Here is a 19530-nt window from a genome sequence, read left to right as displayed (position 1 = left end):
GAGGTGTAACTAAGCTAACTTGTAAATGTTAATGATAGCCAGAAACATAATATATTCATTATTCTTAATACTACGCTACAAAAAAAAAATGCTACTGCATCCTCAAATCGGCAGTTTTGGAAATTTAAGATAGTTAAGCGTGCACGTTAAAGAGGTGGAGCACATAACAACACTGAGCTTCAAAGACTGATCAAATCAAACAATTTGGGTTGAGACAGAACAAATAAATAAACAAATTCAGCAAATAATGTGTTACCCATAAGTTTTTGTAAACATTTTTTTTTTTTCACAGTGTGCAAGTTTTTACACATGTGATGTAAAAGTATTAGTGGCCACTAATTTGTTCTTTGTCTATATTTTCCTATATTTGTTCATGTTTTATTCTCAAAAAAATCATACATTCTCTAAATGCATTAAAAAATCTATCAACATTGCTCTTGGTCAGTTGTTTTTCCCAGACGTTACAACTTTGCAGCCTTTTTGCAAAATGTGATAATAAAAGCAAATCTCATTTTTCTCCTGAATATATAACAGCCCACGTATCCACTGCTGCTTTATCCCTGAATAGAAACTATTTATTAGCAAGAAGGCACAAAAACCAAACAGACATAGTTAGAGCTAACTCTTTAATATTCTCCTATGTTAACTCCAACCAGGCAACTCAACGCTCTGTTTTGTTCCGTATCAAGATTAACAGGTGGAAGATTCGTATGCATTATATTATACTTGTTAATATTATGTGGTTTGTAAATGAGTTAAAATGAGCAACCGTGTCGCTGTTTCTGAAGGATTTTTGCTAATGATCAGGACGTTTTTAATGCTGTTGGAACAAAAATAAAAATCTATTCATCTTAGAAAAACTTTTATAGCCTAATTATAAAATAGCTTTAGTAATTGTGTGATTAAGGCAGAGCATCCATATAAATAAATCCATCCATCCATATAAACAGGCATCTCTCTCTCGCTATGACTGAAAGCTTGTAACTGAATTTTGTGTCACTTGGGTCATAAAACAATAAAAGAAATGTGTTGTTTGTGCTTTCAAAGATAAGTAAATTCCTCTGAGGTAATTATATGTTTGTCTCTTCACAGCTCGGTTTCATCTCACCGCTGGTAACGGCAGTTGTATAGAGTGACTCTCTGGTTAACTGTAAACACTCTCTCAGGTTTATAGCTTCCAGCAGGCCGCAGTTGTGCGAGCACTTTCTCAGCACGCCGCAGTGGTAAAGGCCTGTAAACTGCGGGGGAGAGATTTCAGGGTATGAATTGACAGGCAGTCTGTAGCTGTGCATGGTTTTATTACCGCTAATGGTGGTCGAAGACTGCACATGAGGGCGGGTGGGAGTTGTTGAACCATGTCCAACTCGTCTGGCAGAAAAGGTGTTACGTTCTGGCATGAAGGCCAGTTTCAGTTTACCTGCTCCTGGATTCAATACAGGAAAGGAGACAAAAACATGTATAATCACATGGATGTTTACACACATACAGACACACGTAACGCACAGACTAACTTCATAGCATCTGCACCCCTATTACATGCTACACTCGTACCTGATTTCCTCCAGATGAAGCTGGAAACCCTCCATCAGATCATCAAAGTTTTTCAGAAACATGTGTCTGAGCTTTATTTGCTCACTTTGTGGCAGGATTTCTGCCATTAGGGTTGTTAATGTGTTTCACCTATGAGTATGTAATTAAAAAAGTAAGCTATTCTGGAAAAAAATTATATGGATTATATTTTTACCCCAAAAGTTTAAAAAAAATGAATAAATAAATGAAGAGGAGAAAAAATCACGTGAAGAAAGAAACTGGCATGGTTAACTTTGATCATCAAAAAATGAAAAATATTTAAATCTACTGAAAGCTGCTTATCTATGATATTGATCTAGTGCTTTGTATTATTGTAAGATGAAACTCATTCCAGTTACTGATGACTGTGTTGGTTTAGCATTTCCATAAACAACATGCTGATTGCAGTTCGTTCCCAGAATCAAACCCATATTCTTTGATCAACATCTGCAAATTCTGAGAAAGCGTTCAAGAAACTCCTTTGGTGAGAAGGAGCAGATCTTGACCCACTTGTACACACTGCAGTCATAATTTATCACCCAATGTATTTAGTGAATAAAACAACCAAAAGAACATTTGTTTCTTGGAGATATATGTGGTAGTTTTTTTGTAGTTGATGATGATAATCTACTTACAATAGAATTTCCTATCCTTGACTGCATTTTAATTAAAAACAGCAAAAGACTCACAGAAGTTCATCACTTAATGGATCTACAATTTTTCTTAAACCAGGTTTTCCTCTGTCCTAACAACTGTACAAACATGAAGTCCGCTAATGGTTTCTTCATGGAGAAAACAATGAAAGTCCCAATAAAGACATGAAGCAGACGTCATGGACAGGAGCCCAGCCAGATGACAGGGAGTCCGCAAGAGGGAAAATGAGAAAGAACGACAGCCAAACTGATGCATGGAGAAAAAAAGGCGGAGAGGGTGCAGCCTGTATACCAGCAAACAAATACACAACAGGCAGCTGACATATAAAACAATATTAGTCCAAATGCAGAGAGAGCTGCTTCCAGCAATGATCTGCAGTGACTGGTGAGAAATGCTTGTACTCTGTATGCATGTGTGTGGCAGATGGCAAGTAAAGGTGAAAAATGGAAGAGGGGGGAGGAAAAGTACAACAAAGAAGATTAAATAGACACAATGAAGCAATGAAAGCATGAAAGGCTGAAAAAAATAGGCAAAATTAGTAAAGAGGCGAAGAGAATAGCCCTCAGACTTTCTCCTTGACTCGCAGCCAAACGCATTTACAATCGAGGAAGTTTCTACTGACTGGCTGCCGCTCCCTCCTTCTCCTGCCCTGGCTTCCCCTCCCTCTCCTCTCACGCTGGGACCCCCCCTCCCTCTATAGAAAGTGGGACTCCGTCTCCCTGCTCACTTTCTCTCGCCCGTCTGAAGATTTAACACAGCGCAGAGCGAAGCTGGCGGCCACAGTCGTGCCCTGGATTGTAACAGAGAAAGAGCGCAAGCCCTCCTGCAGCCTGCAAGCCCACCACCATGGACGTCAAACTGATGGCACTGCTGGCTCTGCTGGCCGTGGCCACACATGTTCCGACCTCCAACGGTGAGTCCAGAGGGACAGCAGCCCCTCGCTTTAATTTAAACGCTTCAGAAACATTGATGACAACATCATTTAGACAGATTTTGGCTAATTTAAACGTTTGAGAATCTGGAGCTTCCGACATTTATATTTCTTATTGGCTATTTAGAACAGTATTTTTCTGGATTAAGTTTATGTTTGTTAGGTTATGTCAGCATTCATTTTAATTGTTTATGATTGATCGGTTGCCGTCGTGGTAAATCCCTTATTACAAGACTGTGAAATTCCAGTTCTTCGATCACCTGCTTTCCTTCTACGTCGATACATTTCTAGACAGAAAATTGGGTAACTGATTGAAATGTTATTAGAAAATTTTTATACATTAATTAAATAGCTACAGTATAACTTAAACTCATGGAGAGTAAATTAAGTACGAAATAGAAGCTTCTCGGTTGTTGTTTTTTTCGGACAGGTGCCGAATCATTGGGTTTTGCTTTGCTAGTTTTTTAAAAAAATTATTAGTATTATGCAGTTTGTATTTGGGTTTGTGGAAACAAACATATATTTTTATACATAATTAGAAAATTAAACTTGAATGAAAATATTTCCCCACTGCAAGTTCTTATGTGGGGCGCTAGAAGAGAATAAGTAGAGAATATACTGATATTAATCAAAATCTACAAAACAGAAAAAGCCTTTTTAAACAAAATGTTTATAAGCATTTGTTTCAGATTTTGGGCAAATATCTTATACCGGAGGTGGATTGACTGCTGCCACCGCATTGACCCCACATTCACCTCCCACGTTTAACCTTGGTAGGAACAAGACGGGGTGTTGAGTTTCCTAGCAGGATTTATCCTAAGCGTATTGTTTCTGCTCCACTAAGAGCTCAGATTGAATATTCAAGAGTTGGACCTAGACATGTGTATTTGCCTTTTCTCACTGCATCCTTATAATTAGTTTTTAATTAGGGATAAATCAGTGGTGGACACATGCTTCTGGCCCCAGTGCTGCATGCTGCATAATGATCCCTTAGTTTGCATGAGAAAAGACCCTGAATGGGTGCGAATCATTAGAGCGATATTACTGAGGATTTAGGCATTTGCGACAAGACATTTGCTGTTTCTTTATGAAAAAAAAAAAAAGAATACAATGAACCTTGTAAAAAAAAAAAGAGAGCTTTATTATTGATGCACCTGATTTTAAGATTTTAATTACATTTAATTATATGTTGCCAAATCACAACAGCATTTGCTTTATATTGTATGGTTTGAGTAATTTGGACATTTACATTTGTACAGGCAGGGCATGGTTGATGTAAAGAATCAGCTCTGTGAAATTTTGTAATTTCTTAAAGCACACTTTGAGCTTCAGTTTTCAATGCATTTTATTCCCATTCAAAGGCCTCTATAATGATGCAGTTAAAGGCTATTCGGCTGGTTTCTTTTTAACTTTTATTGTCAGCCAGGTTTTCCTTCATCCTTTCCCTAATTTTTTTAACAACCCTCATCGTTTCTTTCATTTGAAAACTTTTAAGGAAGCATTTAGTCTTATTACTGTGCATCTGTAGTCCTCTGGGGCACCGACAAGCCTCCACGAACTCACATTGTAATCATTTTAAGAATGTACCTCATAGAGGCTGCTGAGGCCGTCTGAGCTGCAGAGTGCTTTCATAAAAGAGGTGAATATTGGAAATTGAATGTTGAGGACCCTTCTCCTTTAGAGTGGCTTGGCTGAATGCTCCAGGAGTGAAAAGCTAAAATTCTGCATGCGTGTGTGTGTGTGAGAGTGTGAGCGAGCGGGTGGTCAGAAAGGGCTAATCTCTTTTTAATGAGGATGTTGTTCACAGACATAGCAGGTAAACTTATACATTCCCATGCTTTGTTAAGATTTGTTACAGTAGATTAAACAGGCCTTTAATTTGTCCAACGAGGTGAAAGGTATGTTTAATCGCAATCCAAATGAATCAGAAACTGCTGTGCTTGGATTTGATTTAAGTTGATGTAGGTATTTAAATCCTCACTTGAACCAAAATGACCCTTTCTTTTGTTAACGGGCAATGAAACGAAATATTAGACACCACTGCTCATTTCATCTACTGTGATCTGAATAAGTTTTCTTTGGCAAGTTAACGGAATCATTTATCTTAAAGTCCAACGTCTGCCACATTTTACTGCCCTGCAGAGCTCCACATGAGTAATGCTGAATGTGTCTCTGTGTTGGCTGATTTCTCCTTTGTTCACAAAAAGCTTGTTAGGCTTTTCTTGCTCTTATATATTGAAATAAGGCAGGTGCAGCTTTGTCTGCGGATTTGTCTTTGGATCCCAAAGCAAATTTCTCTCCCGTCTTTCAGTTTTCAAACTCCTTCCTAAATATATAGTTGTGTGAATGCCAGAGCTTAAGAGTGCAGTGTTGCAGAATTGGAACAGTCAGTACTTGTTAAGCTTTTTAACAGCCTGGTCTCTTGAGATTTTGTTGCATTTTCTAAGCTTCATGCTAATTTGTAATCTTCCTTGTCCTCTGTTTGTAGCAAAGCCCATCAGCCTGGTTGAGCGCTGCTGGTGTCGATCCACTCTCAACACGGTTCCCCAGCGCTCCATCAAAGAGCTCAAGTTTCTCCACACGCCCAACTGCCCCTTCCAAGTCATGTAAGTAGATGAGTCTCATGTTGCAGGGGGTGATTAACTTCAAAAAATGTGTTTCCTGGTGTAATTATCTGATGACTGTTTGAATGAGTCTGTCACTCGTGTGGCCTGTTTAAGTGGATTCTTTTCAGTGTGTCAAGGTTCATATTTTAGGCTGTAAAAAAGCAGAATCGTGTAAAGTAACCATTTAACCAGTAAAAAAGTAACCATTTTGTGATAGATTAGATTGTACTTGATATCTGTGCTGAGCTTTTGCAAGTGAGCCTGTTCTCCTCAAACTCCCAGACATACAGTCACAATAACCATATGTGGGAAAACAAAAAAACAATATAGGAACACAATAAAACATTTAAAATGACACTGGCATGCATTACCTTCTCTGTTTAATGAACACTACAGATTCATTTATGATTGCATTAGTGTAATAACAGCGCACACATATCATTCAAGACCAGTTCATATCAGTGAGTACAAACTACAAAAGGGCTGTGTTTGAAGCGTAAGCTATTTTTGGGGGTCTATCTAAGGCAATAGTCTTCTTTAACAAGAGGAAACAGAAATAAATGTAATACACTGTTGATGTGTGAGGTATGTGTGAGGTATGGTGTTAATATCCTTCTAGGCTTTCCTGAGTGAGCGGGCTGACTTTAAAACAACACAATCCACTCAGAGAGAGGAAAGCGCTAACGCTCAGAGCTTGAGGGGGCCATTTGTGTTTAGCAAAGGAAGCAATAATTAAGGGTCAAAGTGATTACCTTTGTATTTCTGCTGACCCCTTGTGTCCCTCATCTACTTTTTCTTTTTTCATTTCCCGCCTGAATCTGGTCAGCAACGTTGAGAATAATTTCACTGGTCTGGAACACATTAACAAAAAAGAACCTTCCTTAATTTGTTAGCTATTGAAAATCTGGACGGCAGAAGCCTCAAGGCCAAAAGGCTAAAGGACTGGAGGCTGCTTCCACAAAGAAAGGAGGGGGCTGGTGATGGTTGGAAGGGGTAACCGAATGGCAAAAGGTCAGGAAGGACTACCAGTCCTGTGGCTAGGCTACAAACTCCCTCTAACCTCCCTCCAGAAAACTGCCAGAGGAGTCAAGAAGTCATTCAGACAAGGAGCCCGCAGAGCGGCGCTCCGATATATCTATTGAGGAGCATGAAAGAAAGTCGGTAACATAACACCCTCTTTCACCCCACAAGAAACTCCCCCCCCCTTCTCCCACCGTGTGCCCTCATCCCTTCACCCTAGCTTGACGACAACCCCTCCAAACCAGGCCGCCACGCTGTTGGTATTAACTTGCTGTGAAGTAATTACTACCTGCTGCTTGTGGAACTCCGGCCCCCAAATTCCTGCCAAGTCAATTAGGGTTTAGGTTCTCAGTTGGTCATCCAGACAGGCAGACAGATAAACAGGATGAAGTGAGAAACATCAAAATAACAGAGAGCTTCCGAGCTGATGAGCTAGCAACCCCTAATAAAACAAAAAGTGTGTGTGTGTGTAGAGAGGGGGGGGCGACCCCATGAGAAAAAGCAAACACAGATCCTGTTACGGAGCTGTTTGGCCTCCTGACATTTGAAGGATTCGGGATCAGGCTGGTGCTCCCGAATTGCTCTTTTAAGTTTGAGGGGCCATTTGCTCATCTGCCTCTAAATGCAGTGAGGAATAAGGGAGGTGGTATATCAGAGGGGCAAGCAAGAGAGGGGGGGGGGGCACAAATTGAATATGAAAGCAGTGTTTAACTTACAGAGATGTGTGACATGAGATGGAGGGAGGAGAATGGGGAGCAGCGAGGCACTACACCTCTGAGCTGTTAACTCTCATACACGACCTTTTGCCACAGAGGTGTGATATCCACATGTTTGGAGCAGGGTAAGACCCTGTTGCGTGCCCCCTGCAATCACCCCATTGGGTCCGAAACTCACCCAGAGTCAGTGACTGACAACAGAACAAATCCTCTCCTAAATGTTTGGCTTAGCTCTCTATTAACAGACCAGACATCAGCACACACTCTGTGACCACCCTGCAGCACCCCTGAATCCTGAGGGGGAAATAATCTGGGAAGGAAAATTCAATATTTTGGATATAAAAGAAGAAAAATGTCTGTTTTTCTGAGTATTACAGTTGTATATTTTACCTAACATAAAGTGTTGACGGTCAAGCCACATTTCACTTTCTGTTAGGCTAATTTTTAGTGACTTCTAGTTTATTTAAATCTAAACTCATGTTAAAAATATGTTTAAAAAACCTCCACAAAAAAGACGTGTTAACATGTGCACCCAACAAAGTACCAGGAATAAAAATTTACGAACGTGACTGATTACTTAAACAAGCCTCTGATGTTGCACCTTTTAAAAGTTTTACATGAAACCAGCCAGATAAAAAGGCCTTCCCATGTGTAAAGTTTGTGTCAGACTATGTGTGAAGATGTTTAGTGTGCTGTGCAGAGACAGCTTTACGAGTCATACAGTGCGGTGTAATCTGCGATATCAGCCTCCCCCCTTCAGCCGTCCTTGAGCAGAAACAGCGAGCTGTGATTTTTCACCGCCGAGCAGACGCTGACAGCCTGTTATGTGTAGTAATCCTCCAGTTTTGAGCCTGGATGTGTTTTTAGATGTGCAGAGATTTTTAGAGCTTATCTGAGGTGTATCTGAGCTCAACCCCGTAGACCTTTTAATCCTGGCATGTTTTGCTCATTTCACTTCTGATTTATTTAACAGCCGATAAACCATAAACAGCGAGGGGCTATTTTTGTTCCCATTATGGTTTAAAAAGTGCTGTTTAGCTTTTAATAATGCTTTAAGAGTTTTGTAGCTTTAGTAAAAAACTTAGTCATAAATCGCTAATATTAATTAGTACAGCCAAGGAGCACCTATTTAAATGCTATAAGCAAGGATGTTAGGTTGTGCATCCCACTGAACAATAATGCTTGATTTGTTGTCATTGCGCAAGGACTGTACCCTGAACACAAGAGAAGCAGAAAAGGAGGCTGGATGAGCTTCTTCAGGCATCCATTAAAATGCTGGTCACACTTTGTTGAGGTTACTGAGAGGTCTTGTTACAGTTTGGTTAACCGCACAGCCGAAGAAGAAGATAAAGCCTCTGTACTGTACAACACTGCAGGATGTCAAGCTACACAAGAGGGCCAAATTTGAAACTGCAACCCTTACATGTCCTTGAAAGTGATTTATTGCCTCTGAGTTTGCTTTGGGCTTAAACACTTTGATTCCTCATAATCTCTGTTACTCCTCTTTTATGTGGAAACCAGGATAAGTGTGGAAAAAAATGTACTGCAGAAGCAAATGTAAACATGCGGGAGAATGTGGCAATAAAAACCCATCGCACTCGTCTGCACCCCGCTTTGAAAAACTAAAGTTGGGACAAGACAGTTTGGGGTTTTTCGTTTGTTTCATTTTAAATTCTGGCAATGTGTAGTTTTTTTTTTACTTGCTAAACTAGTAGAGTTAATGCCAAATTACTGTTGTTTTTAAGCTGTTCTTTAGCTTAAATAGTTTCTATGGCACTCCTTTTTTGCTTTTTTCACCTCCTCGGCAGCTAGCTACCAGCATGTGCATAGGTAGACACATTAAGGGGTGTTTGGTTCCTCTCTCAGGAAATCTTGAGTATCAGAAACCTTATTTCCTGAATTCTGGTGCATTTTGTAGCACTAATTTGTACCTATTTTTGCATCAGTTTCTGGTGGAGGTGTTTCTGGTAGTTGTTCAACATATAATGCAACAAAACGCAACAAGACTCAGATGCATTCTGTGCTGCTTTCAAATAACGTAACTTTTACGTAACTTTTAATATGATCCTTCCTGATATTACACACATCTATCCTCTGTCTTTAATCTGATTAAAGGTGGCACAAGTGATAAATTCCTTTGTTTTAATTTATAAACCCCTGTTTGTAATAGCTCACACAGATATCCTTCCCCCCCATGTTCCAAACCTTGTGCACATTCAAACAATGTCAGACATATCTGTGATGCTTTTAAGGAATCAGCAGTGTTATTGAGTTTGTCTGAAAACAAGAAGGTCACGCAACATTTCCTTAAGATTAGAATCAGATTTGGCTTTATTGGCCAACTACGTGTACACATACAAAGAGCTGGGCTCCATTTTTTCTTCACTCTCAGTATAAACAGAATAGACAAACTGACAGTACATACAACAGCAACATGACACAGACAATAACACCGTGTTGGTGATACAATGGTGCAGAGTGCAACGCTGCTGGAATAAATTACAGAATAAATAAAGGATGGAGAACTGGTTATTAAATGTACAGTATAAACACGGGAACTTGACAGTATATAGTATTTAGATATGTACAGCAAAGTGTATACAGAGCTTGCTTTATGTAGTTAGCAAACTAGCAGCAACAGTCTTAGTTATCAACATGCCTGGAGACGCTGTGCTGCTGCTGAATGAGATCAGCACTGTTGCCTCACTTAGTAAAATTACTGTGTTTCTAAGTCATTCCTGTGCTTCCTTCCTTCATGTTTCATTGGTGGAAATTTTCCCACATCCCACCTAAAATCTACACATTGAGCTTCTGGGTGAACAAATCTGCTCTGCATTTTTCCAACTGGTGCAGTCAGAAAACGAGGCTTAAAGTCAGCTAGTCAAAACAGCTTTGTTTTCAAGATTGCTTCATTTTTGCAGAATGTAACCAAATCAATTCATCCTTTTTTTTCCACAGTGCAAAGCTGAAGAGCAACAGGGAAGTTTGCATCAACCCTGAGACCAAATGGCTGCAGCAGTACTTAAAGAATGCCATTAACAAGTAAGAAACCCCCTCTATCTATCTACGAATGGCATGAGCATCGCTGACAAAGGCAGGAATGAAATATGGTTCCCTTCTCCTCTAAGTTTAGAGCTTGCAAATAAACCAATGTTAAAAAAAAGTCAATTTCTCAGTTTCCTACTGACAATTAGTCTCTGAAATTGGTGACATGGTTGATGTAAGCCACTGAGTTATTATCTGTGAAATAATGAGCATCAAGTAAGACCAGAGATAAATCTACCACTGGTATGTCTGCTTCCTATTTTCTCATAAGCACATCTGAGATAGTCAGCCAAATCAGAGCACTTACGTTAACATTAAAACGTTACACATTATCATCACAAATTGCACATCTGTAAAAGAACGCTTCTGGTTGGGGAGTAAAAACTATTCATAAAAACTGCAGTAGCTGTTTCACTTTTTAATGGGCTATGCAGTAAATATGTGCCTTTCACATAAAAGGAAAAAAACTGTTCCCAACATGTCTGGTGGTGATTATCGCCAGGCTGCATGCCTGCGTCTTTAAACAGTATAAACACTTAAAGTGCACAATGTGAAAACAAACAATAAAGGAATATCTGAGGAGTTACAAGACATTGTTTATTATTGTAGCGAAGGACTTCTGTGACTGCAGATTTTTTTAAATGTAGTCTTATTACAGGCATTGTCGTAGTTCACTGAAGCTGGCATGTGGCGCAGCAGCAAATAATCTGTCATACACAACAAATATCACCAAATATCAGCCTTTCATATTTAGACTAGTGTCGCTCATGGGCTTCTGCATGTTAACCTCTTAACATGCACCAGATCTTCTCTTAGACTTGGCGTTAATGCCAGCGACATCTTTATTTTTAATAACCTATAAAAACAAAATGTAGCTATGCTTCTTTAACATGTAGCTAAATGCATCCTAATCCAGCTGGTGGAAGTACGAGAGGTTAAGAGTTGAATATGCATCACACATCATAACTGTCGAACGAAACTTTCCACTTGTTGGCTTAAAAACCTATGATATTATAGCTTTTTTCCACCAGGCATTTTAAGCTGATGATTGAGGTTTTACATCCACCACTGTTATGGGTTCTGTTTTACTTTTATAGCCATTTTTATACTATATTCAGGAACTTAAAGCACATCAGTAGCCAGTATATTTCTTAATCAGAAGAACAGCGTTACGCTCTGCTTACATAATTAAAACCACATATTTCTAATGATCAATTAGTCTTTTAACAAATTTTGCAGTGGGGAGCAAAATGTACCATTAGATCACCGTGTTTGATGCTGAAAATGAGCCTCTGAACTCCAATCTAGGCATTTCATTAAACAAAAAAACATAAATGATTTATGAATGATTCATTTAATGATTAACCGGTCAATCCAGTAAAGCCAAAAGTTTTGTAAATGGTCTCCCATTGTTCCAACTTCACCTTTAGCCAATGCAAACTGCCTCTAGATTTGCAAGTGATGCTTCCCAGACACCATAATTCAAGCATGGCAAACGCAAGCTTATAAAAGACAAGTGAAAGATTTATGATTATAGTTAGGCATATATAATACTGCACCAGTAGGTTTTACAAACTTCCTGATCTGTCTTCTCTCATCGGACATAATTACATTTCCCTCATATGCACTTTTATATGAAAATGACCAGAAGTCCACACGAGACTTGGCATGAGAGTCGTGTTAAGTGTTATTTTATTCTAGAGGTTAAAAATACTTTTTTATACTAATGTGTTCTTACAAACACCAGAAACAGCCAAAAGATTTAAGCTGAAAGAACATAAAGTGAGTTAGATATAAGAAATTCTGTGCTTATACAAATGTGCCTTGTATGAGCGCATTTGTTCATATATCCCCATAAAATGAAACCAAAAATTGATCTCCTTTTAAGAGCCTATATTAAACAAATTAAAGATATAATGTTTAGTTACAAAACTTACATTCATATATCATGCTCTCTGAAAAAGGTCAAAAACAACTCGCTCATCCTTTATACCAGTGATGCACAGCTCATTCCAAGAGAAGATGAATTTCAAATGACTAAAGTCACATAAAACTAGATAACATGTTTTTAATCTGTGGCTCAACAATAACCCATTATTTGTTCTCATGGATTTTTAAATGTAAATATGTAAATATAACTGTGACAGCTAAAATGAAGTTGTTTTCAGTTACATAAACTCATCTTAATACCTTCTGAATCTTTCTCCAGGGTGAAGAAATCTAGAAGACGCGCTAATAAGATCAACTAAAACACAAGGGGAGTCCTGTATGTCATCCAGCCTGGTATTCCCAGGTTGAACCTCTGTACCTCCCTGTCACTGCTATGGATGTATGCACACACGCTGTATGTACCCGTCCAACTCTCTGGACAGCTTGCAGAAGCTGCTCTCCATCCCCAGCACCATCCACCGATCCCTCGGGACGTCCAGTTGTTTCACATTCACCTTATCCGGCAACAAATCTTAGGAGTGCAATCTCACCTTGACGGACACATGTTGATGTCAAAAATATGTGCTGAGTACTGAGTGAATGGCACGGGAGAGTGTGTGTGTGTGTGTGTGTGTGTGTGTTTGAATGTTGCATACATGAACTCTGATTGTGTGCCTGTATATAATATTTTCTTGCTTCACACAGCTCTAGAGAAACAATTCTACCTTTCTGTCTCGTGCAAGGCTTTGTGAGTAATGCCACCATCATTTCAAGTCAGATTAATTTTTAATAAAAGCTGCTGACTGAGGAAAAAACATTCACATCAGCTTCTTTGGAAAAATTGCCGTTGGGACTTTGTTGCCAGTTCCTGCCCTTTTATATCAAAAAATGTGGTTTGGAAAAATGCAGACGTGTCAAATTTGAAAACATCAAAAGAAATGTTTCCACATCAAATTGATATCTTATCCTTCTGCTCAGAATGATATGATTTATTATTCTAGTTTTAATATATTCATTACTCAAAGACGAATTTTGGGCTTTCCACACATAAATGTAGAAGGCTTGTTGTGATTTGAAGTGAAAGTGGCATTACTCTGAGAGTGAAGGCTCATGGGATATATTCAGGGGCTGGCAATTGGGGGAAACCATCCACAAGCTTTTGTTAACTGTAACACACAGAGCTCGCTAGCACAGGTCTAGTTGTTTCTAAGCTTGATGCAGGAAAAAAAGAGGAAGCTCACACAAACTACTAAAAAGGACGCACTGATCCAATGGTGCTATATGTTCAGTTTAAGGAGTCAGAGCCATTGACATAACTGTGTTTTTAGTGATGATTTTATGCAAGATGGGATGTCGAGACTCTCGGTGTCTTAAATAGAATATGTTTTGAAATAAAGGCTCAAAGGACTGTTTTTGGAAGTGAAAAATGAAAATGAAGCCGATTCTAAGCTGACATTAAGGCCACACTGTACTGGTAAAGACTGTAAAGACATAAAACACTAATCAGTGCATCCCAAAAAGTTGGTCCTGTTCATCTGGATGTCTGAAGAAGTCACTTGGGTGAGTGACGAAATGTTTCCCACACTGAAAACGCTGCATCCAGATGAACAGAATCAACTTTTTGGGATTTCCTTATCTGGATGACCGAGCATGGACGAAAACACTAATCAGTGCAGCTTTTTGGTTTTTAGCCAATTGAACTTATTGGTTAAGAGAGACCAAATATTTATGCACCACCAAGAAGCAGATTAATTCTATTTCATGGATTTTAGGTAAAATAGGTAGGATGTCGTTACAATTCAGGACAGTTTTACACTTTGTCAAAAGGACCAACAGAAGACGCAGTGTTTTCATACCAGCACCTGTCCTTAGTAGGAATGAAAAGCTACTAAATTGTCCAAATAGCTGAAAGATAAATGCCTCAAAAGGAATGCTCACAGTGGCAAAAGAACATTTTTAATTATCAGTTATTTTATATATATGTGAACCACTTTATGTTTTTTTTAATGTAATTGTTTTATTTTTATATTGAAAATAATCTTACAAAATTTTTTTTTTTTAATGAAATGTACAACAGGCAGAAGCTACTAAATGAAGGCCGTTCATTAAAGTGCTAGAAACAGTATCTGACTTCATTTTTGAGGATTCATTCAATATTTCACATATATGTAAAAGTCTGTAAGTACGTTATGCACAGTATGCGACACATATATTAATATTGCTTGCATTTTCTTTAGAATACAGAAATGCTGAGCAACTTAAATGTTGCTGTCTTGAGTTTATTGATATTGTTTGCTTATCAGCTGCAGAGCGCGTGAGCTGAATAAAACCCAATCCAGCCTGCGGTGATAGAAAACAAAAGCCACAAGTCAGGAAACTATTCAGCTCAGCCCACCATTTGTCCCCATCAGCCTCATGATTTAGTTTTTTATAGTTTTACTTAAGTTGATATATGATGTGTCAAAAGAACCGCTGAGCCAAAACAGAATAAAGACTAAGAGTTTAGATCAGCCAGCATGTGCTTTCAATCTGGACACTCCCAGCACCCCACAGGCTTTCTTTTCAGGTTCACTCGACTGCTCCCATGCCGCAAAATTGCTTTGTTTTGTTTTGGGTCCCCCCCTACCACAAATTGCTATGGAAGTCCAAGTGCTTGTGGTCATTGTTATCGTCTATCATCTTTTGTGTTTTATGGTCTATTTACTGACTGACAGGTTACTGGTGGTAATCTTATCAATTTGGAGCTAATGGTGCAACAATGCTGTAAGTGTAATTCATTTCTCATTACTCTAATGGCCAAGAATCTTATATAATTATACGAATTTGCGTAAACACCATTGCTCAATAAAACTGTGCTGTTTTCCAAACACACTGATATGAAAAGATAAAGGTTAGTGTGTTAAACCACAACCCAGTCCATAATTAGTAGATTAAATATTTCTGTAAAAAAAAGTCCAGATTTTTCCTTTATAATGTGATTATTATCTAAATAGCAGGACTAATTTTGTTAAACTAATAAGAAATATGTTAAACAAACTTTCAACAGCCTATGCTCTACGTCACTCACGATTTACCTTATTAAGATTCATGTAATGTAATAAGTATTTAGTTATATTAAATAGACTTTAAGTGCTGTTAAATTAGTCCCGTGGCCCCTGTGGAAACTCTCGCTAACCCATCAACTGAGCGTAATTTGTGGGATCAAATATATATCAGGCAAAGCTGTGTTCCAACACAGTCATCACTGTGCAATTATATTTTTCAAAGAAGGTTTTTGTTTCTTTGTATTTAGACCAAATATATATTCAGGGTCACATTTACTTGCCATTAGTGTGTTACTAAAATAACTGAAGTGTGTTTTAATTAGGTCCCCAAGACAATGTGAAATGACTTCATTACTTTTGAGGCAGCTTCTGACACATGTTCTTCTATACATAAGACGTATTAGAGTATTACTCTGTATTTTCACTGATTGTAAACCAAGAGGCAGTATTTTAGCTTTTATATCAACCCTTTTTTTCAATAAACCTATATAAACTAAAGTGCTGTTATACGTGTATTTCTCATCAACAGTGATTCTTTGTGTTTATTGTTCATTTAAAACTGCATTATGTCCTTTCTGAACAATGGTGAGATGGAGCTGGAGCCACATTAGAGCTGAGATTGTGTCCCCACAGATAAAGCTTGGCATTCACTTGTCTTTTAGGCTGTTTCACCTCTATTAGGCAGCTTGTTCAATGCGGGACTGATGCACTGCTCTTCTGCCTCACCCAACAATCCACCTCTGTTAAAAGTACTGAGATGGATTGCGGGGCATTGTTGTTGCAGCTTTAAGCCTGCAGAGCTGAACTGATGTCTGTATGAAAGGGACAGCTGGTGTGACAGGTCTCACCACACTAGTCACCAGCAAGACCTCTGATGGATCTGAAAACAATTCAGCCAGAACCAGCACTGTGATGTTTTTGTCTGGTGCAAAATGAACGAGCAAAGTGAAATATGAAAGTTATTTCAACAAAAAATATTATTACATGGTTGCTTCAGTTGCAGAGTAAATAAGAAATCAATGTCACTTCAATGAAGTTAGGGTTTAAAAACCGAATGATAATCAGAAACACCAGTGTAAAATGGGAAAACACAATGATGTGAAAAAACAGATATCATAACCAAAAAGATCAAATGTCTGCAATTAAATTATGTATGATGATTATCCATGAGTGCTACTGAAAAGTTGTTTAACCTCTGAACACATGACTAATTTTGTAGATGTTGCCTACGAAGCATGAAGCATTTCTGTTTCTCTGTTTTAAATAGACAATATAAGCAATCATAGCGACATAAAAAAATATGAAAACATATACTGTGCAAAAACCCCAACAATAGTGTGACATTATTGCAGTGCAAACAAATACAGTCTGAGTTTAGTCCTGTAAAATCTCATTTTAATCTAATGGTGTCAATTTCCAGCGGGCAGGAAATAAAGAAGTTGTTGGGTTAATTTTTAATTTTGTTGACTGGTTGAATGTGTGCATTAGATTTGTGTTTGTGACATAACCCCAGATAAGTAGCCAACGTCATTACCCAGAGTTATACTTCCATGTGGTTGTTAAATAGTGTGGTCATGTACCGAGGTTTCATAAGCAGATAAACTAAAATGCTGGGACATCTCTTTTTCCCTCCTGACGCCCTCACTCTTTGCTATGGTCAGTTTTTGTTTGGGGTTTTTTTTGTAGGCAAACATATTTGTCCCTCAGGTTTTTCCACTTCTTCATACATTCCCTCACATCCAGTTTGGTAGTTGCCACAATGTGCCTCCAGGAAGCTGCTGACTTTTGTGAATTCTTACATTTACACAGTGATTATTAATCTTTATGATGAGGCGAAGATCGTTATTCTTTCACAGATAAATTAAAAAGTAAGTGAAAAAGTAGCTGCAAATGCACAGGAGTGATCAACAGCACTGAGCAGGCCAATCAAAATAGCTAACCCAACGTGTAGTTACATTTCTTCTGAGGTGCATCTCAGGTTAAGTGGAAGGTTATGGCGTAAGGTCCAAATGGATTTCTAGTTACCCTGTTGTAGATTTCCTGCAGAAGCCTAAATCAGGCATTAGCGTGGCTGTCTGATGGCTGACGATGTTCCATTTTCAGTTGCTTTAAATGTCTAAAGCATCTGAAGTATGTCAGGAAAATAGGTTCTGACTGAGATGTAATTGCAGGCGTTCACATTTGCCCTTCTCCGTATGTCTAAACCTATTTGACTTAACAAATACTTAACAAATTTAAAATACATATTACTTGTTGTTCTTAGAGTATTTAAAAGTAGAAAGGGAGGCAGAGACTTCGGCTTTTAGGACCCCTCTCGTGTTGTGTGTATTAACTGTATTGTTAACTGGTAATTATGAGACAGTGCATTTCAAGTCATTTTATGCAGTAATGGAACGAGTAGTGTAACAAATTGCTTTCTCCGGCGACTATTTAAGTAATATACCACATTATTTTTAAGATTTTAAGTCCTGCCTTTCCCTCTTCATCCCAACAGGGCGTGGCAGATGGCTGCCCCTCTCTGAGTCTGGTTCGCCTGAGGTTTCATGCCGTTAAACAGGAGTTTTTCCTTCCCACTGTCACCAAGTGCTTTCTCACAGGGGGTTGTCTGATTGTTGGGGTTTGCTCTGTGCTATTGTAGGATCTTTACCTTTTAACATAAAGCACCTTAAGGTGGCTGTTGCTGTGATTAGGTATTATATAAATACAATAAATTGAACTGAATAAAATTTACTGAGTCCTGCATCTGGAAACCTGTCCTGCCTCTTCTCAACAACTGTCATAAGTAGTTACTTACCCTGTTTGATGCTAATATTAAACGGCAGCACCACACCTGAGACAGGTGGAATAAGATGAACCACAGACCACATAAATCATCTCTCAGTGGAAAAAATGAACACTAGAGACCAGGCTTCCTGTTGCAGGTCCACAATTTAACCCGCTCAAATGGAAAAGCAAAACCAGAACGGCACACAAACAGCCTTGCATTGCCTAGAACAACCACTTTTAGTCTCAATGAATAATGCAAAGGGACTATCATTTAACATTTTCCACCTTACAACTGAAAAACGCTCTGCAAATTTGGATAGCGATAAAGAGGAACACGGCGCATGTAATGCCCATTAGCATCCCGGTCTGATATTTTAATACCTGAGGTTTCAGAAGTATTCTTTTGTGCTGGTTCATAACTCGTTTGCAGCACCAGGGAGCCCGTGTAACTTTAAAAAGCTGTCAGCTCTAATAAAGTGGAACCATGTAGAGCGGATTAATTTCACGGTGCAGCTCTCACCTCTGACCTCTGCGTAGATACACATGAGGAACATGAGACATGGTTTGGACGTGGACCAAGCAGTTTAGAGGGTCATAGTTACATGTTTGGGCCTTTTGGGCACATTCAGAAATGATTATGGGATTTTTATACTGTGCTTACTCAGCTGAGACCCTGGCACAATGGAGGTGGTTGACATATAAACAGAGTTTTTTTTATAAAGACGTATTGGTCTCATTCAACCCAGCTAAAGAATTTGACAGGGTTTTTACACCAAGAAAAAAAATCTAAATAAACGTTAAGCGGCCTCAGGTCAGTGTGTGAGATATTTTTAATGAAGTTAGATAAAACATTAGTAGCCAGTTGTGACTCATAAAATGTGTCCAGCGGGATAATTAAATTCTGAATCAGACATGTGTTGTCCAACCAAGAACAATAAAAGCACAGATTGATGGAGAGACATAGCAACAGATGAAGCAGTAGAATAAATGTTGACTCAAATGGTTCAGGGAAAAGTGGACCTCACATACGGTTCAAGGAGGCACTGAAGGATTTTTTGACATAGTGAACAAGATACGACGAACCAATTAAAACAATTAAAACTGTATATAACATCTGGAGGAACTGTTTTGACTCGAGTTCATGAACATTTTGAAAGTGAGGACAAGATTTTTGCACTTATTTGTACCTGCTTCTCTACCATTCTCTTGTTTCACTGCACCTTCCATTCTGTCTTCAGTAGCATAAATAG

General features: G+C 38.6%; 1 protein-coding gene across 1 annotated transcript; it reads left to right on the top strand.

Moving 5' to 3' along the window:
- Positions 1-2936: 2936 nt before the first annotated feature.
- Positions 2937-16012, top strand: cxcl12b (chemokine (C-X-C motif) ligand 12b (stromal cell-derived factor 1)). The gene is made up of 4 exons (XM_085163551.1): positions 2937-3136; positions 5643-5760; positions 10455-10538; positions 12751-16012. Exons 1-4 carry the CDS (start codon positions 3070-3072, stop codon positions 12788-12790), a joined length of 309 nt encoding a protein of 102 aa, XP_085019677.1. The 5' UTR covers positions 2937-3069; the 3' UTR covers positions 12791-16012.
- The last annotated feature ends 3518 nt before the right edge of the window (positions 16013-19530 follow it).

This window comes from Neolamprologus multifasciatus, chromosome 6 (assembly GCF_963576455.1).
Source record: "Neolamprologus multifasciatus chromosome 6, fNeoMul1.2, whole genome shotgun sequence".
NCBI lineage: Eukaryota > Metazoa > Chordata > Actinopteri > Cichliformes > Cichlidae > Neolamprologus > Neolamprologus multifasciatus.
This window is presented reverse-complemented; position numbering and strand designations above follow the sequence as displayed.

Coding starts and splice junctions, on each gene's coding strand:
- cxcl12b (XM_085163551.1), top strand. CDS start 3,070: ATGGACGTCAAACTGATGGCACTGCTGGCTCTGCTGGCCGTGGCCACA. Junction 3,137..5,642: donor ACATGTTCCGACCTCCAACG/GTGAGTCCAGAG, acceptor CTCTGTTTGTAG/CAAAGCCCATCAGCCTGGTT. Junction 5,761..10,454: donor AACTGCCCCTTCCAAGTCAT/GTAAGTAGATGA, acceptor TTTTTTCCACAG/TGCAAAGCTGAAGAGCAACA.